The 25,557-nt window shown below is 45.0% G+C and overlaps 1 protein-coding gene across 1 annotated transcript in view; it reads left to right on the top strand.

Moving 5' to 3' along the window:
* The window catches only part of LOC110200049 (hexokinase-1), a 139,870-nt gene that overhangs the window by 5,120 nt on the left and 109,193 nt on the right, over positions 1 to 25,557 (top strand). Inside the window, exons 2-4 of the mRNA XM_020975146.2 lie at positions 11,071 to 11,265; positions 14,400 to 14,493; positions 21,114 to 21,155. Coding sequence (XP_020830805.1) covers positions 14,470 to 14,493; positions 21,114 to 21,155 — 66 coding nt within the window. The 5' untranslated portion in view covers positions 11,071 to 11,265; positions 14,400 to 14,469. The remainder of the gene's footprint in view (positions 1 to 11,070; positions 11,266 to 14,399; positions 14,494 to 21,113; positions 21,156 to 25,557) is intronic.

Genomic DNA, 25,557 nt, shown 5'->3' on the forward strand with positions numbered 1-25,557 from the left:
CTTTTATACTCTCCTCTTTCACTGTCATCAAGAGACTTCTTAATTCTTCTTCACTTTTTGTTGTCAGAATGGCATTGAGGGGCAGTTAGGTGGTGCAGTGGATAGAGTACTGGCCCTGGAGTCAGGAGGACCTGAGTTCAAATCCAGCCTCAGACACTTGACACTTACTAGCTGTGTGACCCTGGGCAAGTCACTAAACCCCATCACCTAGCAAAAAACAAAAACAGAGTGGTATCATCTGCATATCTGAGATTGTTGTTATTTTTTCTGGCAATCTTAACTCTGGCTTTTGATTCATCTAGCCTGGCATTTTACATGATGCACTCTGCATATAAATTAAATAAATAAAATGACAATATATAGCTTTGTCATACTCCTTTTCCAATCTTAAACCAATCAGTTGTTCCATGTTTGGTTCTAACTGTTGCTTCTTGGCCTGGATATAGGTTCCTCAGCAGACAAGATGATCTGGTACTCCCATCTCTTTGAGGACTTGCCACATTTTGTGATCCACCCAGTCAAAGGACTTAGTTTAGTCAATGAAGCAGAAGTGGGTTTTTTTCTGGAACTCCCTTGCTTTCTTCATAATTCAGCATATGTTGGCAATTTGGTCTCTAGTTCCTCTGCCTCTTCAACCATCCTACTCTTCAGGTAATTCTTAGTTCACATATTGCTGAAGCCTAGCTTACAGAATGTAGAACATAATCTTGCTGGAATGTGAAATGAGCATAATTGTTCACTAATTTGAGCATTCCTTGGCGTTATCCTTCTTTAGGACTGGGACATAAACTGATCTTTTCCACTGTAGGGGCCACTGTTGAGTTTTCCAAATTTGCTGGCATATTGAGTACAGCACTTTAACAGCATCATCTTTCAGGATTTTAAATAGTTCAGCTGGAATAAACATGCCAAAGGGAAAAAAAGAGTAAGGAAGCAAAATAGCATCTGATGAGGCTTTACAAATACCTGAAGAAAGAAGGAAAGTGAAAGGCAAAGGAGAATGGGAAAGATATATTCAAGAAGGTTTTCCTAAATGAGCAATGCAAGAAAAAGAAGGAAACAATAGAATGGGAAAGACAAGAGATCTCTTCCAGGAGATTAGAGAGATCAAGAGAACATTTCAGGAAAAAAAATGAGCATGAGGAAAGATAAAAATGGTAGAGACTTAACAGAAGCAGAAGAGATTAAGAAGAGGGGACCAGAGTATGCAGAAGAACAGATCTTAACATCACTGATAACCACAACGATGGTGCCATTACTAATCTAGGGCCAGACATCCTGGAGAATGGTGTCAAGCGGTCCTTAGGAAACATTGCTAACAATAAGGCTAGTGGAGGTGATAGAATTCCAGCTGAGCTATTTAAAATCCTAAAAGATGATGCTGTTCACGTGCTGAACTGAAAATACCAGCAAATTTGAAAACATGCAGATATAGCAAGGTATAAAGTAAGTGAAAAGAGGGTGGCAAATTGTGAATCAAGAAGATGATCTTGACTAAAGTGGAACTCAGGTTGGATGGATAGATCAGGGATGACACTCATGGGACATGAGGAAGTGTAGAGAGAGGCAGATATGGGAGATCACTTAGTCAGGAGAACCCTAGTTGGGAAGCCTGGAGATATGGATTCTAGCTTGGGGTCCTCCACTGTCTCGGTATGTTATCTGAACAACACAGTAATGACAAGATTCAGGACCAGAATCATCTAGAACAGCATTCATTTTTATAGCAAAAGACATTGAGGACCAGGGAGGAAGCCTTACGTAGCCAGGAGGAGGAAGAGGGAGGATGCTGGCCCCCCGTTCACTATGTTGTCCTACAAGGATTATTTCCATTTTGTACATGAGGAAGTGGAGGCTCAGAGAGATTAACTGACTCACCTGAGTCACACAACTGGCAAATGTCAGAGGCGGGAGGTAATGAACCCACACCTTCCTGAATCCCTTCTGAGAAGCTGGACGAAGTGCCCAACACCCTTTGGAACAAGCTGACTTTCGTGACATGGCACTAATAATATTCTGGTCTTATAAAAGCATATTTTGTAACCACTGAGTCCAAACAGAGCTCATCAGCCCTTCCCAAACTTACCAAACCCTTGCCTTCTAATGGAAAAGTGTCATAACAACTCAAAGGAGTACAGAAACCAGCCCTTACTTGTCCTACTTTAAAGACTGCACCTCCTCTGGTAACATCCAAGGCCTTTGGGCCCCTCCTTGTTTTCACAGTCTTCCAAGCCTGAAAGAGCTAAGAGTCCTGGGATCCTGCATTTATTGTAAAGGAGCTGCCCAGGCTTCCAGGCAGAGATGCCCAGCCCTGATTCGGCAACATGCTCAATGTCATGAAATCTTGAGAAGTCTCGATAACTGAATGGAGAGTGACTCTTGTCCAGATGGCGGCAGGAAGCCGGATGGGCAACCCATGGAGCTGGGCCCAGTCAGTCAAACCAGTCTTCCTTAAGTGCTTGCTGTATGCCAGGCACTGTGCTAAGTTCTAGGAGTACAAAGAAAGGCAAAAGCATGGTCTCTGCCCTCACGTGGGAGAGGCAACATGGAAAGAAACTGGTTTTGTTTGTTTGGGGGTTTTTACAGGGAAAAATGTTTAATACGTACATATATAGCTGTTAGAGGTGGTTGCTTTTCTCTCCATTATGAATCCTCTGATTTTGTGAGATAGAGAGAAAGGGAAACAGGGAGGGAGGAAGGTGAGTAGGAGGAGGAAGAGAAGGAGGAGGAAGAGAGAGAGACAGAGAGAGAGAGAAGAGAAAGGAGAGAGAGAGAGAGAGAGAGAGAGAGAGGAAGGAGGGAGAGGGAGAGAGAGAAACAGGGAGGGAGGAAGATGAGGAGGAGGAGGAAGAGAAGGAAGAGGACAAGAAGGAGGGAGGGAGGGAGGGAGGGATGGAGGGAGAAAGAGAGAGAGAATGTTTATTATATTTCTATGTATTGCTTCCAGGAAGACACAACCCAGGGTATGAGTGAATTGTCAAGACCTTTCCACCAATGATAAAAACCTTATGCAGATGTACCCAGGCTTGAACCCCCAAGTTCCAAAGACATACACAGAGTAAATGAGCAGCAGTCTTAGGAGGGAAGGCACACTGTGTGCATCTTGTACAGCCACGGCTGATGGGCAGTGAGCTGGGCCCAGAATTAATTAGAAGAGGAGAGAGGGCTGGTTGACATTTCAGGAATTGGCCAGTGCCTTCAGAGATTCCCAACGTATTCCCCTCTATCCAAAGACACATTTTAAACATCGCTATTCCTTTGGCAATGCCGCAGGACTGTGAATCAGGGAGCACCCTAGTCTCAAAAGAATTCCAACTGCAGGTGACCCAAAAGGCAATGGGAAGGTGCATAGTGGACGTCAGCAGGCTGCAGCAGCATGTGGGCAATGATGACTCGTACTTAAAAAAGGGAGTAAGAGAAACGGAATCATAGATCTAGAATTCTACTGGTCCTAGCCCCTCCCTCACTTTGCAGATAAGAAAATGGAGGTCTAGAGACTGTAAGTGACTTATCTGAGGTCACGCAGGTAGCAAATGGCAAGGCCAGTATTTGAACCCAGGTCTGCTGACTCCAAATCCAACTCTCTTTCCCCTTAAGCATGATGCCCCTCTGCTTATCAAGAACAGGTATCATCGGAGAAGGTAGTGAGTCAGATAGGCTTTGAAAGCAAAAGTGTTGTGGGCCAGGTCTGACTCAGTCTGAGTTAGTAGGTCAGGTTCAAGATGGGAGTGGAATGACAATGACATTCATGGAACATCTGACAGTCAACAAAAGCACGAGGATGGGTGGAAGGATATGGACCAGAGTTGACTGGCTAGGCTGTTGCTGAGTCCTTTCAGTGTGTCCATTCATGGGGTCTTCTTGGCAAAGATCCCAGAGTGGTTCACCATTTCCTCCTCCAGCTCATTTTACAGATGAGGAACTGGAGAAAATAGGGTGAAGTGACTTGCCCAGGGTCACACAGCTAGTAAGCGTCTGAGGCTGAATTTGAACTCAGGAAGAGGAGTCTTTCTGACTCCAATCCCAGTGCACTATGGCACCACCTCTCTACTTTTTGATTGGCTAGGGTGAGAAGACAAAGATGAATTTAGATCTTCACCACAGCAGAAGGTGTAGCCACACAGAGTTGAATCTTGGCTCCATTAAAGCACTTGAGTGTCTTGATGGGAAGTAGACCTGGATTTGGACACTCTGGGTTCTGGGAAGCTAGGCCAATGGATGACAAACTCTGGCAGGCCCAGGCTTTGCTGATGGGCCCAGCGATGGCTTGTGTTCCCTTCTCCCAAGGACCAGTCCAGCTAAGTTTGGAGGAGCTGGCCACACGGCAGGAGATATGGGGGCCAACGAAACTCCTGAAGACCATCTGAAGACATCCTAAAGAGGCTTGGGATTTCCATTGGTGGAGAGAGTGGCCACACTAGGGAAACCACAAATACCCGAAATACTGATGTTTTAGATTTAAAAATAAACACTCTACAGTACTTCATTTATGGGACTGACACAGGAGAAGGAAACTTGCAAATTAAAATTTAAGAAAAGGTCAGTGCCTTGGAAGGGGCTACTGGATTTGGGTTGGGATCCCGGTATTATCTGAATGACCTTGGCCAAGTTCCCATACTTTCTGTGGGCCCCATACTCTTCCTCTGTAAAATTAGAGGGGTGGGCACGTTATCTTTAAGCTCTAAATCTATGCTCTGTAGTTACTTAAACTCCCAGATGAAGAAACTGAGGCCTCCAGTGAGGAAGTAACTTGCCCACTGTCCCCCAGTGATTCAATCTCTGGTACCACCTCCTGTTTATTCTATATCATTATGTTCATTTTTGCCCCAGATGTTTTGTTTCCCCCTCTGAACTATAAGCTCGTTGAACGCAGGGACCAGTCTCACCAGCCCTTTTCACATCACCCACAGTTCCTGTCTCTGTCTGGGTGAATTGGAGGTGACCCATTCACGTTTATCAATCAAGTCCTGATTCATTTCAGCTAGCATTTGTTAAATGTTAAGACTGAGCCAGGACTAGAGATACAAGAATCCCCTAGGTGGGGACTGAAGACTGAAGGAAGTGAAGGTTCTAAGAGGTGGAGGTGAGGAGGAAGTGCCTTTGGGGAGCGCCTGGGGGGACCTTCAGCTGTGTAGATGAAACTCATCTCAACAGGACACGTGCTCATCATTCAGCTTTAAATGCCAATGAGAGGAATCCGGATCGCGTCCTAGAGACAACTGGAGTCACCGCAGCTGCTTGGAAAGGACTGCCTGGAGCAGGCAGAGAGAAGGGGCTGGGGGCTTGCAGAGCTCGTTTGGGGGCCCGAGCTGGGCAGAGTGCTGAGTCACTTCTTAGCTTCCTGGGCTCCTCTGGAGATGGAGTCCAGAGGCGGCGGTGGCAGCAGGGCAGCTGGGGCCTGGGCATTCCTATTGGCAAGTTTCACTGGGGTTCAAGAGCCTCACGAAGAGGAACTGCCAGCCCTAGGAGGAGGGGGTTGGCATGTGCGGCGATGAGGACTGAGAACCCTGCCCCGCCCCCTCCCCTCTACCACGTTTCCCAGGCTAGGACCCTGTGGGAGCACATAGCTAGCATTTTTCCCTTGAGATTAGCAAGTCTTTGGCTTCCTGCACTAGAGAGGCTTTAGTTCAATAAACAGCTGTGGTCTGGTGCCGAAAAGGGCTTTGGGGGGACCCAGCAGTGACCGGGTTCTTCAGCTGTCAATAGATGAAACTCATCGGTCTGACCAGGACACATGCAGGCAGGCGGTCCTTCACCTGTGAATGGACTGAGCCGAGCCCCTGCTAGAGTGCCCCAGAGGCAGGCGTCTGGCCCTTCAGCTCCTCCATCCTGAGGCTGATCTTGCTGAAAATGGTTCAGGGCCAACATTTCACAGTGAGTGAGCATGTCAGATGTTCTGGGACTGCTCCTTTTTTTTTTTTGGGGGGGGGAAACTATTGCACTCTTCAGAAGAGTAGCTGTCTAGGTTAATGGATACTTCACAAACATAAAGTTCTGGCTGTAATGGATCTTGGAGGTTAAAACCCCTCATTCTGCAAATGAGGAAACTGAGGCCCAAAGAAGTGACACGAATTGGCCCAAGTCACACAGGTAATAAGTGGCAGTCCGGATTCAAGCCCAGAACCTCCAACCCTGAAATCCAGAGTTCATTTGGTCGTGTTAGTCTGGTTCAGAGTTGCTGTGGTCTCATCAGTGCAGGCACTTGCTCCACCGGTGCAGGGGCTCTGAGCTCTCTCTGAGCTCCCTCCAGCTCTAAAACCTGGGAGTCAACCACCTTTCTAATCCTGTGTGATTCGTGGCCGGCGAGGATCAGAGAATCTTGAGAAGCCGGGTACAAGTACTCTCTGATGTTTGCTTCCTCGGGCAAAATCCCTGGTCCTCGGTCTCCTCAGATCTTCTTCAAGGTGGTCCTACGATCCTATGTATGACCTTGGACAAGTAATGAGCTCCCTGTCACTGGAGGTCTCTCCCTCACTGAGCCTCAGTCCCCTCACTTATATAATGCAGGGGTAAGATGGGTCTCTTCCAAGGTCCCCTCCAGGGACCAACGTGCCAAATAGTAAATGCTCCAGGATCTGAGAAAAGGATGACCTGAGTGTGACAACGTGACCTGTCCGGCTCTGAAAATTCTGTTCTAAAATGCTTGTCAAATTTTTTACATCCAATGCATGATCTTCTTTATGAACTATCGCCCCAGCAAGGGGCGTAACACCAGGCCCCTGATGCTTTCAAGCTTCTCTTTCTGGATTTCACTGGCTAAGTATCAAGTAACCAAGGTGTGGTCTGTGTAGAAGTAAAGAGCAGCTGCTTGGTTAGACAGGGAGCTCCCTGTCCCTGGAGGTGGCTCCCACAGGTGACCTTTTGCCTTGCCTGGCCCAGAACAGCGCCAGCCCAGTTGCTTCCACACCACTGCGCACAAGTACACCCCTACTGTTCCCCTGGAGCTCCCCCTTAATGCCTAGGTTCCTCCCATTAGAATGTAGGCTCCATGAGGGCAGGTACTGTCTGTCTTGCTTATATTTGTAGCCTCAGCACTTAACACTGTGCTTGGCACGTGGTGAGCACTTCATAAATGCTTTTTCATTCATTGATTCATTCATTCATTCATTCATTCATTCATGATGACGTCTTGGGGGTGTGGTAGCAAGGCTTCCTCTTTGGGTTAGACTAGTTGGCTTTGAGATCCCTTCCACTTCTGATATTCTCTGATTCCAGAAGACGCATCTAGAACCAAATTCATCTCAAGGCATCTCGCTAGCAGGGGCCGGCCCCTGACTTACGCCAAGTGGAGAATTAGGATGTGGGCCCCCAAAATGCAAAAGAATGTCTCTGACTGACTTACCACAAACAATTTAGAGTGGGAGAGGCCCTAGAGGCCCTTGGACCTACTGCCTCATTTTGTAGATGAGAAAACCGAGGCCTAAATGAATAGCTCCAGGTCATATCAGGAATGTTGGGGCCAGGATTTGAACTCAGGTCCTATGCCACTTAACTAACTGTGCGACCCTGAGGCAAGTCTCTTGCCCTTTCTGAGCCTGTTTCCTCATTTGCAGGGATAGCTTGTATATGAGCCACTATCTCCTGCCACCAAGTCTCGGACACCCTGGCCCCTCACCACTGCCTTGTGGAATCCCTCCCTGGTTCCTTCCAAGCACGGCTCAGATATCCCCTCCCATGTGAAGCCTTTCCTGATCTCCTGAGATAATGTGCCTCTCCAGACCCATCCCCATCAGAACAGCCTCCATTCTGAAATGACCTTGTAGGTGTTGATGTATGTATGTGTTGTCCCCCTCTGTAGAGTAAGCTTCTGGCAGGCAGGGACTGGGTCGTTTTGGTCTTTGCATCCCCAGTACCCAGCACAGCGCCTGACACACGTTGTATCATAGGCCCTGAAGTATCTTGTTAGACTGAATGGAATTGGAAAAGGAAAACCATAAGTTAGTGTTGTATGGTGGCCTAGGAGTCTGCAGTTTGGGTTTCAGGTCCTGACTCTGACAGTTATTACTGAGTGACCCTGGACAAGTCCCTTCCCCTCTCCAGGCCAAGTGCTGATAAGACCACAGCTCCTCTGATCCAGACTAATATATCCAAAAGAACTCTGGATTTCAGAGTCAGAGGACCTGAGTTCCAATCCTGGCTCTGCTACTTATGACCTATGTGACCATGGCCAATTCATGTCACTTCTCTGGGGCTCAGTTTCCCCATTTGCAAACTGAGGTTTCATAATGAAACCAAGGCCTGGAGAGGGGAAAAGATTTGTCCAGGGTCACATAGTAATAAGGAATAGGATGAGAAATTTGGACTGGATGATAATAATAGCTAATACTTATGAAGTGCCTACTATGTGTCAGACACTTTACAAATATTATCTCATGTGATCCTCACAACAACTGTGAGAGGTTGGTGGTATTATCATCCCCACTTTACAGTGGAGGAAACTGAGGCAAACAGGTTAAGTGACTTGCTCAGTGTCTCAGTCATGGCTAGGAAGTATCTGAGGCCAGATTTGAACTCAGGTCTTCCTGGCTACAAGCCCAGCGCTCTCCTACAACATCCACCTAGCTGCATGATCTCTGGGGTACCTTCCACCCTTGGTCCTACCTTGCCCATTTTGACTATTGCCTTGAATTACCTGGGCAGCTAGGTGGTGTAGTGGATAGAGCAATGGGCCTAGAGTGAAGAAGATTCATCTTCATGAGTTCGAATCTGGCTTCAGACACTTGCCAGTTGTGTGACCCTGGCAAGTCATTTCACCCTGTTTGTCTTAGTTTCCTCATCAGTAACCCTAAATGAGCTGGAGAAGGAAATGGCAAACCACTCCAGTATCTTTGCCAAGAAAACCCCAAAGGGGGTCACGAAGAGTCAGATATGACTGACTATGACTAGACAAAACAGCATTGAATCACCTTCCTCCCCCTCCCCAATGGATTAGACAAAAGTATTTCTTTTAAATTAATTAATTTTTATTTTCAACTTTCACTGCCAAAGGATTTTGAATTCTAAATTTTTCTCCCCCTCCTTCCCCTCTGCACTCCCCAAGATGGCATGCAATCTGATATAGGCTATACATATACATCCGTATTAAACATTTTCACATTAGAGATGTTGTAGGAACCACCAGAAAGAGGAAACAAAACACAACAAGAAAAAAAAATAGCAAATAGTATGCTTCAAGCTGCATTCACCCTCCATAGTTGCTTCTTTGGATGTGGATAGCATTCTCCATCATGAGACTTTTGGAGATGTCTTAGATCCTTGTATTGCTGAGAAGAGCTAAGTCTATCAAAGTTGTACATTGTACAATGTGGCTGTTACTGTGTACAGTGTTCTCCTGGTTCTGCTCACTTCACTCAGCATCAGTTCATACGAGTCTTTCCAGGTTTTTCTGAAGTCTGCCTGCTTATTATTTCTTATAGCACAATAGTATTCCATTACATTCATATACCACAACTTGTTCAGCCATTCTCCAATTGATGGGCATTCCCTCAATTTTCAATTCTTGGCCACCACAAAAAAGAGCTGCTATGAATATTTTTGTACATGTGGGTCTTTTTCCCATTAGTATGATCCCTTCAAGATACAGCCCTAATAGTGGTATTGCTGGGTCAAAGGGTATGCATATTTTACAGTTCTTTGGGCATAGTTCCAAATTGCTCTCCAGAATGGCTGGATCAGTTCACAACTCCACCAATAATGCATTAGTGTTCTAATTTTCCCACATCTTCTCCAACATTTATCATTTTCCTGTTTTGTCATGTTAGCCAATCTGATAGGTGTGATGTGGAACCTCAGAGTTGTTTTGATTTGCATTTCTCTAATCAATAGTGATTTAGAGCATTTTTTCATATAACTATAGATGGCTTTAATTTCTTCATCTGACCTTTGACCATTTATTAATTGGGAAATGACTTGTATCTTATCAATTTGACTCATTTCTCTATATATTTTAGACACTACCTGTAAAAATTGTGTCCCACCTTTCTGTTTCCCTTCTAATCTTGGTTGCATTGGCTTTGTGCAAAAACTTTTCAATTTAATGTAATCAATTTAATTATCCATTTTGCATTTCATAATGTTCCCTATCTCTTGTTTGGTCATAAATTCTTCCCTTCTCTGTAAATCTGACAGGTAAACTATTCCTGGCTTTCCTAGTTTGCTTATAATATCAGCCTTTATATCTAAATTGTGTATCCATTTTGACTTTATCTTGGTATAGGGTGTAAGATGTTGGTCTATGCCGAGTTTCTGCTATACTGTTTTCCAGTTTTCCTGGTAATTTTTGTTAAATAGTGAGCTCTTATCCCAGAAGCTGGAGTCTGGGTTTATCAAGCAGTAGATTACTATAGTTAAACAAAAGTGTTTCTAAAAACATCACCAGCTATAAAAAAAGTGCTGGCATTTGAGGATTCTATGAGTCCCCACCCAGTCTACTCTGGTGCGTGGACTGCCGTGCAGATCAAATGAGAAACTACACTGACTTTGAGGAGCTGCTCTTTCCTGAAGCTTTAGAGCTATGAGGAACCCTAGAGGTCCTCTGGAGCAAGGGTTCTGAACTTTTTTAATGTCACAGCCCCCCTTTGGCAGTCCGGTGAAGCCTGTGGACCTCTTCTCAGAATAATGCTACATTACAGTTGGAAATGAGCGAAAAATTGATATAATTTTTTCCCCATCCAATTTCAGAGAAATTGAGCCACAGACATCAGTTGCTGTAGTGCAGTCTTTGTCAGAGCTATAACTAAGGCAGGGCAAATGGGGCTCAGTCCCAGGACACCAATATTCCTGAGATACTGCATTCCCTACTACTTTGCTTGTCCCAGGCACAAAAATTTCTAATTAAAGCTCTGCCCTTCATTTTACACAGAAGGAAGAGGAGCCCTCGAGAATGGAAATGACTTCCCTAAGGTCTCATGGTAGATCCCATGACTTCATATCTAGTCTACTATAACACCGCCTCCAGCCAGTTCCTTTTATTTTCTTTTTGGGCAGTATACTGCCTCAGCTAAACCACTCTAAATGCCTTCAGAGAGCCTTGCTTTTCTGACAAACACATCTTTGTCTTTCTGTCATCAGAGCACCCACCTACTAACTGAAGGATCTTGCCTGGAGCTTTGTGGCAGCAGACGGCTGTGGAGAGGGGCAAATCTACCCGAGGTTCCTGCTTCCTGCCAAGAACCTTGGTGGGATCGCAGGAGAGAGCATGTGCTGTCCTTGTGGAAAAATGAAAACCCAAACAAGCAGCTTATAACACAAGGCAATCGGAAACGGGTATGTGAGAGGCGAGGGGTCATCCTTGAGGAAGCCAGACCCATTCGGATGACAGTCCTACCCCCTCTTCGTTGTGGGTACTTCTCTGCTTGGCAGGTCACCGTTTCCTCTATAAAGTGGGAGGTGATTCCCAGAGCCTTAACTGGGGTAGTACAATCAGGGCTTTGTCCAGGGCATTGCCATCCAAGGTGGGGGTGCTTCCCAGAGTATGCACTGACTTGGGCATGCAACATTGAGTACTGAGTACTGCCTGGTGGAAAGTAGCGCCCTGGGTGGTGAGGGGCCTGGAAACTTTGCCATATGAGCCTAACCTAGTGCCTGACACACAGTAGGTGCTTAATAAATGTTTGTTAATCAACAAACATTTATACATTTATCCAATTCAACCAAACAAACAGGACCCAACTAAGGATCCTTTTCAAGAGCTCCCGGAGGTGTTTGGCCTAGAGGAAAGAGGATGAGGATGGAAGGTGCTACTCATGTGGAGGAAGGTTTCACCCTTGGCCCTAGAGGCCATGCCTAGGAGCTATGGCACAACTTTGCAGAACTCAAGGCTTTAGCTTCAGGAGAAGCTGCCTAGCAGTTGATGCTAAGCAGATTGGAATGAGCTGTCTCAGGAGGGAGTCGGCTGCCTTCCATTGGAAGTCTTCAGGCAAAGGCTGGATAAGCACGTTTTGGGGACGGCATTCTGTTGGAGGCAGTGTGTGTGTGTGTGTGTGTGTGTGTGTGCGTGTGTGCGTGTGTGTGTGTGCGCGTGTGCTTGTGTGTATGTGTGTGCGTGTGTGTGTGCGTGTGTGTGTGCGCGTGTGTGTGCGTGTGTGCGCGCGCATGTGTGTGTGCTTGTGTGTATGTGTGTGCGTGTGCGTGCGTGTGTGTGTGTGTGTGCGTGTGCTTGTGTGTGTGTGCGTGTGTGTGCGTGTGTGTGTGTGTGCGTGTGTGTGTGTGCGTGTGTGTGTGTGTGTGTGCTTGCTCAGGTACAGGATGGCTCCATTGGACCCTGAGGTCCCTTCTAAGTCAGAGATGCTCTGGTTCTATGCGTATGTGGATTCAAAGCATCTTAACAGGCTAGAACCGCTGAACTGAATAAGATGGAATTCAGTCAGGATCAATGAAAAATCTTGCCCCTGGGTCCAAAAAATCAACTTCACCGATTCAAGATGGGGGAGGCACGCAGTTGTTGTGAAAAAGATCTGGGGGTTTTAGTGGACCACAAGCAGTGTGATGTAGCAACCCAAAAAGTTAATGAAAGCCTGGGCTACCCTAGGAGGGCAGAACTTCTAGGACTGGGGAGGTGACAGTCCCCTCTTCGGGCCCTGTGCAGAGTTGTGTTCAGTCCTGGGCCATGGATTAGCTGGGGAGTATCCAGAGGAGGGCAAGCAGGAAGCTAAAGGGACTGGGAGTGTTTCTCTGAAGAAGAACCTTTGCCGGAGGGCACAGGTTAGCTGTAGTCGAGGATCTGAAGGGCTGCCATGTGTAGGGGAGTGTGATATGTTTAGGGGAACACAAGAGTAGAGCTTGCTACCAAATATATTTGAATGTCAGCTCCCTATTCCCATCAGGTTAAAATAGTAACACCTCTGGCTTTTGCAGCTCTGCATATCCTGACCCCATCAAACCTTTCCAACCTTATTATGCATTAATTTCCTTCTGCAAACCAATCTCACATGTGAGACTCCCATCTCTCATCTCCATGTCTTTGCCTTGGCTGTACCCCCTGCCTGGAATGCACTCCTTCCCTATCTCTGCCTCTTAGAATCTCTTCTTTCCTTTGAGATTCAGTGCAAGGGCCACCTTCAGCATAAAGACTTTCCTGGACCCCCTGCTGCTAGTACCCTCTAGCCCCAAATAATGTGGGGTTTCTTTTTTATATATCTGCTACAAACTGACATATGTACATATGCTCCTCCCCCCCAATTAAAAGTAAGCACTTGGAGGGTGAACACTGTTTCACTTCTGCCTTTGTATCCCAAGCATCTGGTCCAAAGTCGTTGCTTAACAGATGCTTATTAACTAATTCATTGGTGGGGTGAATGGATTGTGCTTGTGGGTGGGAGCTGCCCTCCCCACTCACAAGATTCGGGAAGATAACCAAGTCCACGGCATTGGAAAATAAAGCTCTGGGACCAGGCATCCCAAGGAATATGTTTCTTCCCCTGTTTCATTTCTATACGTGGCCAATTCTTGATCATCCCATTTGTAGATTTTCAGTGTCAAAAGTTAAATTCCAGAATCCATCCTCCAATAGGTAGGATGCTTATGCCCTTCACCTCTTACACTATCTCCTATTTTCTATTGGTTGGAAAATTTTCAGGAAACGCAATGAATTTTTATTATTAACAAAAAACAAATGTAATTTAGAGGTATCTCACACACACACACACACACACACACACACATACACACAAAACAAATCACTGAATATATGCCAAATCAAAGCAAGAATGAAAATCACCAACTGTTTGATAATTTCCATGAAATTATTCTTTCTATTAGGAAGATTGGGTTTGTAGGTTCAGGGCTGGAAGGGACCAACTCTCTTATTTTACAGATGAGGAAACTGAGGCCTGGGAAGACCAGTTGACTTGACCATGGGGTCTTGTGGCTAGTAAAGAATAGAGAGAGGATTTTAATCTAGATTATTTGACTAGAGAACCAATTCTTTTCCCACTAGACTATGCCAAAGATAATGTGGTATAGCAGATAGTGCATTGGATTTGGAGTCAGGAAGACCTTGGGCAAGTCACTTAACTGACTTGGGCCTCAGTTTCCCCATCTATAAAATGAGAGGGTTGGTCTAGATGGTTACTGAGGTGCCTTCTAGCTCTATCTCTTGGTGAAAAGAGCATTAATGCCCAGTAAGCCATAACAGCAGCTTCTAGCCGTGGGCTGGAGATAGAAATTCCCACGGGGAGGATGGTGGTCTATTGGCAGATACCAGCCCGTGGGTCAGGCTTCTTAATGGGTTGGTCAATCTCAGTCAATTGCCAGGGGATCCCTGACTTCTAGTGTTTAGCATCATAGCCTCTTGGAGTGGGAAGGGACCAAGGCTGAGGTTTAGACGAACTGAGGCACGCAGGGAGGAAGCAGGTTAGAACCTAAGTCTATCTCTCTATCTTATCTTCTTTCCTCCTCAGTCTGACCCTCACCAGCTAGCTGACTGAGGAGAAAGAAGAAGAAGGATCACCAACCATCCCTTTAGCTACAATGGGGCAGACCTGCCAACGTATGGTATGTGTAAGTTGTCCTATGGCATTTCTTATTAACTTCCAGATCAGAGGTTCTTAACTCGAGGTTCATGAACAGATTTAAGGGAGTCTGTGAACTTGAATGGGAAAAAAAAATCACATCATTCTGTCCAATAATTTTTGTTTTCGTTTCTAATCCTATGTATTTTTTAATGCATTTAAATCATTATTGTGAGAAGGGGGTTCATAGGTTTAACCAGACTGACTGCCAGGAAAACGTACTAGAGTCTCTTAGTTTGACCACGGTGAGCTCTAAGTTGCTGTGGCTCCATCTGGTACTCCCCCCTCATTTTGTGTCCATTTTACAGATGAGAAAACTGAGGCTCAAAGAAATGAAATGACTTGCCTAGAATCACACAGCCAGGAAGGGCATGTCTGAAGCAGGATTTAGTCAGGTCTTCCTGATTGCCCAGTCCTATGCTCTATCCACAGCAACACCCTTCATTTTACAGAGATCAGTGGTAAATCTGTTTGCCAGAGGTCACAAAGTTAGTAGTTAATGTGGACTTTGGACCCAAGCTCTTTGTCTCTAAATCAATCAATCAATCAATCAGTCAATCAATGACAATCAGAGATTATGTGCCTGGCTTTGTGCTAAGCACAGACAAAAGCAAAGCCTCTCTTACCTCCATAGTACTTAAACTCTAACAAACTGCCCTTCCCACTCTGCCAGGGTCTTTAACCCAAAGCCCATGGACAGACTTCAGGGAGCCTGTGACCTTGAATAGGAAAAAAAATGGCATGTTTATTCCTACTAAACTTTGTCTCCCTTGTCATCCTGTGTATCTCCCATGCCTCCTCACCCATGCAATGGAAGGATTGGCAAATGATTTCCAAAAGCTCCAAATCCTAGGAATTCTACCTGGGCCTCTTTAGCACTTGTCCTAGGCACTTGTCAGCTCCTCACCAAGGCTTGCTACTGAGGCTGGGGCTGTGGTTCACTGCTTATTAGAAACTGAGGCCAACAGGGTGGTTTTGTGACTCCCTCTCTCCTCTCTGTAGAGGGTGGACTTCCTTCGTTTTATTCAGCAATTGGTAAGTCAAAAAGGAAATATCATTTGCCCCATTTGACTTCCTTTCCTAGAAGCTGAAATGAGCTCTTCAGTATCCTTGGCCCAAAGAAAAAACATCGATTCTTTAGAATGGCTTCCTTTAAGGAAGAAGTTTGCACTTCTGCCCCCATTTTCCAGATGTGGAAAATGAAGGACAGTGAGCTGTTAAGGTCATGCGGTAAAGACACACAGCCAGAGTCCCTTGTTTAATAAATGATTGATCAACACAAAGAAGCCCAGGCAGGGTTATAGATTAAGAGCTGGAAGGAACCTCTGCCTTCTTCACAGCCCTTCTGGTCTTGACTCTGATCCCCTCCCCGCCCCCCATCCTAATTACATTCTATGCTCCTTCCTGTACTCTCTGCTCCAGCCCAACGGCCCGGCTGCTTCTCACACCGACCTCCATCTTCCTTCTCTGTGATTTGCACAGGCTGCCACCCATGCCCAGAACAGATTCCCTTCTCACAGCTGCTGCTTTGAATGTTTTCTCCAAAATTTTGCTCAAATTACATACCTGCATGTGCTGGGCTCCCCCAGCTGCTCTTGTCTCCCTCCAAACATGTAGTTTGGAATTCTTTTGTTCTGTTTTCTATTTTCTTGTTTGTGAATATCTTGTCTCCTGTGATAGAATGTAAACTTCATGAGGGCCGAGACTGTTTTATTCTCTTTGTACCCCCAGCAAAATGTCTAATAATGAGTAGGCACTTAGGAAATGCATTGTTGCATTATTAATTAACTGATTAATCCACTGATTGATTTAGTATAATCCCCTCACTTTATAGATAAACAAACTGAGCCCCAGAGAAGGAAAGTCTTTATCACACTTAGCATTTCATCAGGGGCAGAGACCTCAGGGGCCTCTAGTCCTACAGGGACAGAGAGAGCCTCCCCACAGCGTGCCTGAAGGTGGTATGTTACTGGTCAGTTGTTTCAGTCACGCTTGATTTTTTTGTGACCCCATTTGGGGTTTTCTTGGCAAAAATACTGGAGTGATTTGCCATTTCTTTCTTCAGCTCATTTTACAGATGAGGAAACTGAGGCAAACAGGGATAAGTGACTTACCCAGATCACCCTGCTAGTAAGTGTCTGAGGCCAGATTTAAACTCAGGACTTCCTGACTCTAGGCCTGGCATTGTAATTGATGAGCATTCACCTTATCTTGCTGGGAAAAAAAACAAAACAAAACAAAACAAACCAAACTACTTCAGCAAAATTAACCAACGTGTGGAAAATATCTGACATTATATATGTTCCATACCTACTGCCCTCTTCCTCCTAGAATGTTTTGTAAGTGAATTTATACACTAAGTCAACATCGCTCATGTTTGCTGCATCTTTCCACTTGGATAACAAGCATTTAATGGCTGAGAGGATTTCTGGACTCTTTTGACAACTTCCTTGTGGCAACTGTTACATTTGTGTAGGAAATGGTGAATTTGTTCTATGTCTTTCCCTTTGTCCATTCTTCATTGGGGTGCTGAGTAACTTTCCTCACTTGTAGTGGGCAGTACAGTAGATGTGGAGAGTGAAGAGATCAGTGCTTGAGGCCTGGCTGCCATATTTATGAGTCAGGAAATCATGGTGAAGTCCCTCTCTTGACCTCCTAGGATTACTATGAAGAAAACACTTTGAAAACCTCAAAGCCCTGTATAAATGTGAGTTACAGCTGTTGTTATTGGTAGATCCAGTTTCCCAAGAGAGGACTCTCTTCCCCTAGCTCTAGGTTCAGGGCCCCCAGTGATTGTTGTTTAACCCCTGAGATAACCATATCAGAAGAGATAAGAGTGTTTTAGTTAAAAACCAACAGATCTTTAATGAGTATCTTTTACAAGCAAGGCTGTTGTTGTGTGTCCTTCCTTCTCAAAGAGGACCATGACATCAGGGAGGGAATAAGCATTTATATAGTGCCTGCTATGTGCCAGACAGTCTGCGAAGCACTTTACGAATATTATCTCACAATAACCCTTCAATGTAGGTGCTGTTATTATCCCCATTTTACAGTTGAGGAAACTGAGGCAAGCAGAAGTTAAGTGACTTGCCCAGAGTCACATAGCTAGGAAGTAACTGAGGTCAAATTTGAACTCAGGTCTTCCCAGCCCCAGGCCTAGAGCTCTGTGTGTTATGGCACCACCTGACTTTCGTGTTAGATATGAGAGCTACTGTGTTATTTGTTCAGTTGAGTCCGACTCTTCGTGACCCCATTTTGGGGTTTCTTAGCAAAGATACTGGAGTGGTTTGCCATTTCCTTCTCCTATAAAGAGATACTTAAGATAGTTGGTGTCTTGGGAAAAGCCTTGGATTTGGAACCAAGATACCTGTGTTTGAATCCAGACTCATAAGTTATGTGACCTTGGGCAAGTCACCTAGCTTTTTTGAATCTCAGTTTCCTACTCTGTAAAATGGAACCAATAACACCTGCCCTTTCTACTTAACAGAAAGTGCTTTACAAATGTTCAAGTTTTTTTTTAAATAAATGGGAGCTCATATTATTAGAATTCCAGCCCTCAAGGAGCTTACTGTTTAATTAAAGAAATAAAAGGGGATGGAGACTAGATCTGTGATTTCTTTGGTATAAACAATGCCTTCTCCAGTATCTTCTCTACAACTTAGAACAGAGTTTCCTAGAGTGCAGAGAGGTTAAACAACTTAGCCACGGTCACATAGCCATTATGAAGCGCAGTCTTCCCTGATCCAAGGTCAGCATTCTGTCTCTTATGCCACGCCAGGCTCCCTCCCTATGGACAGAAAATTAAAATGACAAGCTAGCTTAGGATAAAAGCTGAGACAGTGTTGCCTTGGGAAGAGGAGCTGTCATATACTGGGAGCCCACCCAAAGGCCATTGGAGTGGATTGTTTCCTTGGGTCTGACGCTGGCTAGCTTCACGTCCATTGGTTACTCTGATCTCTTTCTGTGTGTTCATTTCTCTTCTTATAAAGAAAGATTCCCCTGGGTTAGGCATGGGCCTTAGAGATACATCATTTCCATGAACTGCAAATGATGACTGTTCTGTTCACAAGGTGGGAACTTCATGGACTTCAGTGATCTAGACTGACCATTTTCTTCCCTGCCACCCCCGATGCTCATGTTGCTTCAGCTACCCTCCAAACTTGACTTTCGGAGGCTTGAGAGCCAACTGGGTCCTCTGGTCCTATCCTCTCTGGGACCAGGCAGCCCCATCTTCATGCTTGCTATCTGGGGCTCTGCAGCCTTACAGGCACTCTCATCTTTACCTCCTTCCCCCTCAGTCTCAGAAAACTGTAATCAAATCAGGCCCCTACCACTGCCCCTAGGAAAAGTTTGTTCATAGACGACTTATATTATTCCACTCACTAACTGTGATTTCCCAGATGCCAACTCCCTTTCCACCCACCAGTACCCTCTCTGTGGTTTCCTGATTTGAACCCCTGAAAGTCTATCTCCCTTTTTTATTTATTCCTTCCCTACACACATAGTAAGCACTTAATAAAAGCTTTCCATTCACTCATTCATTCATTTGTGTTCTTCATCTCTGCATTCATGGTGAGAGCTCCTCAGATGGATGAGAGCTGAATATACTGGGTTCCACAGTAAACCTCTCTTCCCTGTGTGATCTCGAGCACATGACTGGATCCTGAGGTTCCTTCCAGCCCTGTGGGCTTACACCTTCCTAAGTCCACCAATCACAGAATTTGAAGTCAGAAAATCTGCTTCAGATTCTAATTCAGATACTACTGGTGCTTCATGTGTAAAATTGAGTAGATTGAATGAGAAGATCGCTAAGGTGCCTCCAAAGCTTGAAATCTATGATCCTATCCGTGTTACCTGGGCCAAATCCATTTCCTTCTCTGGGTCTCAGTTTCCTCTTTTGCAAAATGAAAGGGTCAGCTTAGATGATCCTTAAGGTTCTTCCCAGTTTTAAATCTCATCATCCTGCCACTGCCTGAGTTTGGGTCATGTTTGATGTGGTTTGGAGATCTCCCAGAACATCCTCCAGGTGTGAGAAAAGCCTGCAGACTTTTCCCAGACCACATTAAATCATCTTCCCCTTCCTAACCCCTCCAGGCTCATCAAAGAATTAGTTTAGCCCTTAGGACAGAGGGTTAGAATCCTAACTCTAACTGGCTTTTGATGACCTGAGGTTGAACTGCTTCTGGCTTATTACTGCCTTGAATACATAGGACTGAATGAAAATGAACCTAGTGGTGATTCAAACTGGCAACAGGGTGTCATGGAAAGAACTCTGGATTTGGACACTCACAGGACCTGAAGTTCAAATCCCAGGCTCCCACTTACTACCTATGAGAACTTTGGTTGTTCATTTAACCTCTGGACCTAAGTGTCCTCTTCTGTAAAATGAGGGAGGACTTTGAGGGAGGGCTCCATCCCTTAATCCTGTGAACTTTCAAGAGGCAGTGTGTCCTAATGGTTAGCATGTAGGAGCCCACTTATGGGCTGTGGGACCGCTGGCAGTCTCTTCACTGGCTGAGCTTCAGTTTCCTTCCATGTAAAATGAACTAGTTGAACTAGATGATCTCTAAGTCTCTCTTCCTGCTCTAGCTCTATGGTCTAGAACCCTATGAACTTTCTGAGCTACCAGAACTCCTGTGATTGCCCCTTATATCACCTCCCTTCTCCTCCAACTCCTTTGGAGACTAGGTCTCTCTATGCAGTGGAAGCCTGGTTTCTGAAGTGTCCCTGCATCCCTGAAATGATCCACACATCACCAGGGGTTTTGTTTCCTACTAGTGTCCAGAAAGCCAGGTTTTTAAACTGACTTTCTTCAGCTCATTCACCCTATTTCTGATGTCAAGGGGATGAGAGTGAAGGCCCAAACTGGAATTCCTCCAGCACAGTAAACTCTAGAATTATGTGAATTACATCTAATTACTATGGGGCAAAGTCTTCAGACACTGTAAGATCACCCCATCTGTCCCTTACTCCATTGCGCCCCCCCCCTTTTGCCCATCTCCATCAAGAAGCAACCCTTGTCCACTTTGATACTGAACAGTGGCTCTGACCCTTACTACCTGGGATCTCAGACCCTGGGCGTCTGAGCATCTGGTGTATACGGAGGCAGTTGGATTAGACAGTTTTTTAGATTCTCTTCCAGGTCTAAATAGAAAATCCTGTCTATGACCTTGGACAAGTCACTGAACCTCTCAGAGTTTCAGTTTCCTTCTCTGAAAGAATGAGTGGATTGGATGGGATCATAGCTCATGTCCCTGGAAGCCCTTGCCACTACCTCTCCGTGACTCCCATGGAGGTCTTCCCATTGGAGAAACACTAAGCTAAATGTCCCCAGCCAGTGCAGGGACATAGAAGCAACGGCCAAACCTCTGCTATTTGCAGGAGTGTTTTTGATCCTTCTTTCTTTATAGCCACTGAATGCAGAGCTTTAGCCCCAGACCAAAGCGTGTTCCCACCCTCCAATATTGTTGCTGTGCTCATTGGCTTTCTGAGAAAGAACCTGATAGCCCTAAGAGTGGCTGAATTGTCAATGTACCTATCTGAGCCTGTTTAACAAAGTTTATTTTCCTTTCTGTCTTGTCTTGCTCTCCTTCAACGCTCAAGACTTGTGAACCACAAATTACTGCTCCCTTGACCAGTGAAAAGGTAAGACGTTCAAGTGTATCTTTTCTTTGCTTCTGTTGCTTAGCCAAGTTTATTTTTTATTTTCTGTATTCTCCTTCCATGCTTAAGATGTGTGTGTCATTAATTCATCCTCCCTCCTGCAGTGAAAAGGTAAGGTGTTCAAGTGCATCTTTTCTATGTTTCTGCTATCCCTTGCTTTGGATTGATAAACAGGAGTCCTTAATAAAGCCAATCTGCATTAATCTTCCAGATGATGAATTCAATTCATCCAGCATCAGGGCACTGTGCTACAAAAACAACAAAAGAAGGTCTCTGCCCTCAAGCAGCATACCTCCTATTGAGGGGATACAATATATTCTCAGAAATGTAAATACAAAATATATATAAAGTACCCACTAGGAGGTCAGAAAAGGCTTCATGTAGTGGGCAGTGCCTCCTACGTGAGCTTTGTACAAAGTTAGGAATTCTAAGAGGTAGAGACCAGGCAGGAGTACACTCTGATTATTGGGGAAGCAGGGGAATCATCTCTGCAAAGGCCCAGAGGTAGGAAATGGATGTTGTGTATGGTAAATAGTTAGCAGGCTTGATCGACTTGAATGGAGAGTGTAATAAGGAGAGTGATAAAATATAAGACTTGTTGACACATGAGATGAGGGGAAACACCTTTCTCCATCTAGTTCAGAGGAATAGGCTCCTGCTGGGAAAGGCATATAGAGATCAGTCAGCTGTGGTGGGTGGGATAGGGAGTTAACTAGGGAGATGTAGAAGAATCCTAGCAGAGGTGAGGGCCCAGTTGAGGTTATGTAATACAAATTTGTAGTGAACACAGTCAGAATGTTTGCTTGATTTTCTCCATCTTAATTCAGCAGCACATGTGTAGAAGTAAAGGTAGTAGATGGTGGGAGTGATCCTAGGCAGAGGCTCGGAGGGGGCACAATTGGCAATATGATGAGGGGGTCAAGGGATTCAAGAGAAGAGGGCAATGTAGAATTGAACTGGGTCACTAAGGGGTTAAGATGAGAAAAGGAAGAGAGTGTGGCTAATGCAAAGGTGATGCCCTGGGAGAAAAATGAGGGGTCAAGGGACTGAAGATCACAGTGTGGATGAAGGATAGGGATATGGCAGAGGAGAGATGGAAAGCCAATAGATTGTGATCACATAAGAGACTTTCAGGGTTTATTAACATTTGTGGGTGATTGAAAGATCAAGAACCATCTTCATGATGGCTGTGGTGAGATGGAGGACTCAATCATGGGAAATGAGTAGGTTGAAGAACTGGGAGGTTAAGGTGTTTGAGGAAGTATCAAAATATGTGAGGACAAGGTTGGAGTGGAGAGAGAGATTTTGAGCTAGGTACTGAACTCATTAAGGATGGAAGGGGAGTGTCCTGGGGGTCTGTAGACAACAGCTGCCAGGATTTTGGTTGGGTGGTAGATGTGGATTGCATGAACTCCAAAGGAGGAGAATTTACTGAATGATATTGTTATGGGGAGAACTTGGAAGTAGCAATGGGGAACAAAGAGTATTCCAACTCCCGTACCTTGACCAATGAGTTGAGGAGAAAGAGTTAAAGTGCAACCAGCACTGGAAAGTGTGGCCAGGAAGAATGTGTCAACAGGAGAGAGCTAGGTCTTGGTGATTGCTAGAAGATGGAAGGAGTGCGTAAGAAAAAGTTTTAAGATGAAAGCAAGTGTGCTGCCTATGGGGCAGGCATTCCAGAAGGCACAGTGGAAGAGGTAGGTAGCATTTGGTTTGAGACTTTGGGGGAAGGGTGGAGGGATGGGAATAAGGTTGGGTTATAGGAGATGGGAAATGGGCTGCCTCTTTCTCCATTAGAAGGTCAGGATTTGAGAGGGATCTTGAGGATTAGAAAAGGGGATCCTGAAGGATCAGAGCTCTGAGAGCTTGGGGTATCATTTTCTTAGCATTATAGAGAAAAAAGCAGGGAAGCAACTCCACCAGCCACAGGAGAAATCAAGCTGATGAAAGCTTGATGCTGGTATAGCATTTGTATATGTGTATAAAACACAGTAGGTGTTCAACAAATTTTTTTGAATGTATGGGAATGGAAGAAATTATTTTTCTCCTCTTCCTGCCTAAGGATAAATCAGATGCACCATGAAATATTGTCCATGGGGCACTGAATATGGATGCTTTTCAAATATCTCCTTCCTCTCTAGGGGTGGTCAAAGGGCCGCCCTGGAGGACCTAGAGGGTTACATGTGGCCTCAAGGCCACAGGTTCCCCACCCCTGCAATTCATCCTACATGACCTGACTTTATATGGTGCCCACTCAGTGGTCTCATTACCAGCTTAGTGTGGCAGACACAGAACTCAATATTTTGACTCTGTCCTCTGCTCCATTTCCTGTGTATGCCAGCTCACAAATATTTTATGAATATTTTAAGGAGAAAACCTCAGAGTTTCTTTAAAGTTACAAGTGATGTGAATCTAGGGTGGGTCCTTTGAGCATGAGACACGAAGATATGGTCCTGGGGAGGTAGGAATGGCAGTAGGCACTGACTTTTGGTGGGGTAGGCAGCAGTGAGTTATAGATATTTGAGACTTCTTCCAATATTGCTCATGCCCATGGGTCACCCTACTACTGCAGATATGGATAATAGGCTGGGCTGTGTATACTAAACGGGCAGTACCACCATTCTTTGACAATGTTGCCATCACTAACCTCCTTCCACTCAGTAGCTGCTACTTTTGAAACAGAGGTTCAAGAAGGGTCTTATACCTTTGACTTAAGAATAGCATTCTATTCCAAGAGGCTGCCTTCTTTGGCAGACAGGCATTTAGAATGCAGATAGTTAAAGGAGGCACCTAGAGCATTCAGCTCAATCCTAGTGACCGGTGGGATAATGTGTCAGCCAAATTATTCTTTTGTGCTGTCCAATAGAGGAAAGGAGCTAAGGATGGAGATGAGTGGGAAAAGGGAAGTTTTCAAGCTATCAGCAACTTAGTCCAGTTATAGACCTCCTTCTCCTCCCACTCCCCCTTTGTCTGCTCATATGGGTTTGACTTAATAGAGACATCATCCAGTACCTGAAATCTTAGCTTATACATCTCCCCTTGCTTATTCATTCAACAAACAATTGGTTCATATATGTGTTCGCCAGAAAAACAAAAGCAAAATTAGTCATTAAGTATGCATTGCCCACGTAGGACTGAGATGGGGGCTTGCAACTTTGTGGTGCTTATATTATAATAGAGATTTAAGTCACAAAAACAGATAACTATGATAGCATTACATGAAAATTGTATTGGATAGTTACAAAACAGAATATATATGAGGTTGTCACTCACTCAGGGTTAGAGGGTGGAAAGGTGAGGATTGCAAAATCTTCATGGAGAATTTGAGTTGGACTTTAAATGATGGATAGGAATGCAACAAGTGAAGAGAGGGAAATGGAGAAGCCCAGGCATAGGAAACAGTGTGAGCAAAGACAGAGAGGTGGGAAGTACATTCAGGGACCAAGACACAAATAAGTTTATCTACAGATTAGAACATATAGAAGATGCAGTGTGAAATAAGACTGAAAAAGTAGGATGGCATGTGTTGTAGAAGACCTTGAATGCCAGGAAATGAGGACTAAACTTCTAGATTCAGTAAAAAGAAGGACAATAAAGATTTTCAAGCAAAGGACTGATGTGACTAAACTTGGTCAAAGGAAGATTATTCTGACAGCATTTGAGGGATGGATTGGATGGGGAAAGCAGAACTACAGGTCTGTTGGGAGACTATTGTGGCAGTCCAGGAGGGTGGTAATCAGGGTCTATGGGAGGGTAGTAGTGCTGGGAACAGAGATGATGGTACAAGTTCAAGAGCTGTGGCAGAAATGAAATCGACAGGCTTTGGTGACTGGAGAGAGCAGAGTCCAAGAAGACTCCAAAGTCTTAGACATGGAGGAGGCAGAGTAAAATAGAGGGAAATAGTCAAGTCACCAGAAAAAGCAGATGTAGGGAGAAAATCAACAAGCCTGGCTTTGGACATGCTGAGCTTGAGGTGGTGAGGAAGTACCCAGGAGAAACATTATTGTTTGGGGCATTCATACCTAGGTGAACAGAGTCTAGGGTAGCTGGGTGCCTTGCCAACAGGAGGCAGTGGTGAAGCCAGGCTCTAGGTAGTAAACTAAGCTCTCTGCAAGGCCTTTACCCAGCCTGCTTACTCTTCTGTTTGTCTGCTGGTGCCCATGTGCCTTCAACAACCCTTGTGCAAATGGCCTGAGTAACTATGGATATGGGGATGGTCAGGGTCACCTCCAGGATGACCATGGCTGTTCTCCATTACTTCAACAAGAGGAACTCTTCTTCAAGGGGTATGAGGTGAGGGGAAGGCCTCTTTCTGAATCCAAAATACTCTTGGAAACACATGTCCCTTCTGGACATGATCCCTTTGCTGGGATCCCTTTCAGAC

This window comes from Phascolarctos cinereus, unplaced genomic scaffold (assembly GCF_003287225.1).
Source record: "Phascolarctos cinereus isolate Bilbo 61053 unplaced genomic scaffold, phaCin_HiC Scaffold_3;HRSCAF=262, whole genome shotgun sequence".
NCBI classification, from domain to species: domain Eukaryota; kingdom Metazoa; phylum Chordata; class Mammalia; order Diprotodontia; family Phascolarctidae; genus Phascolarctos; species Phascolarctos cinereus.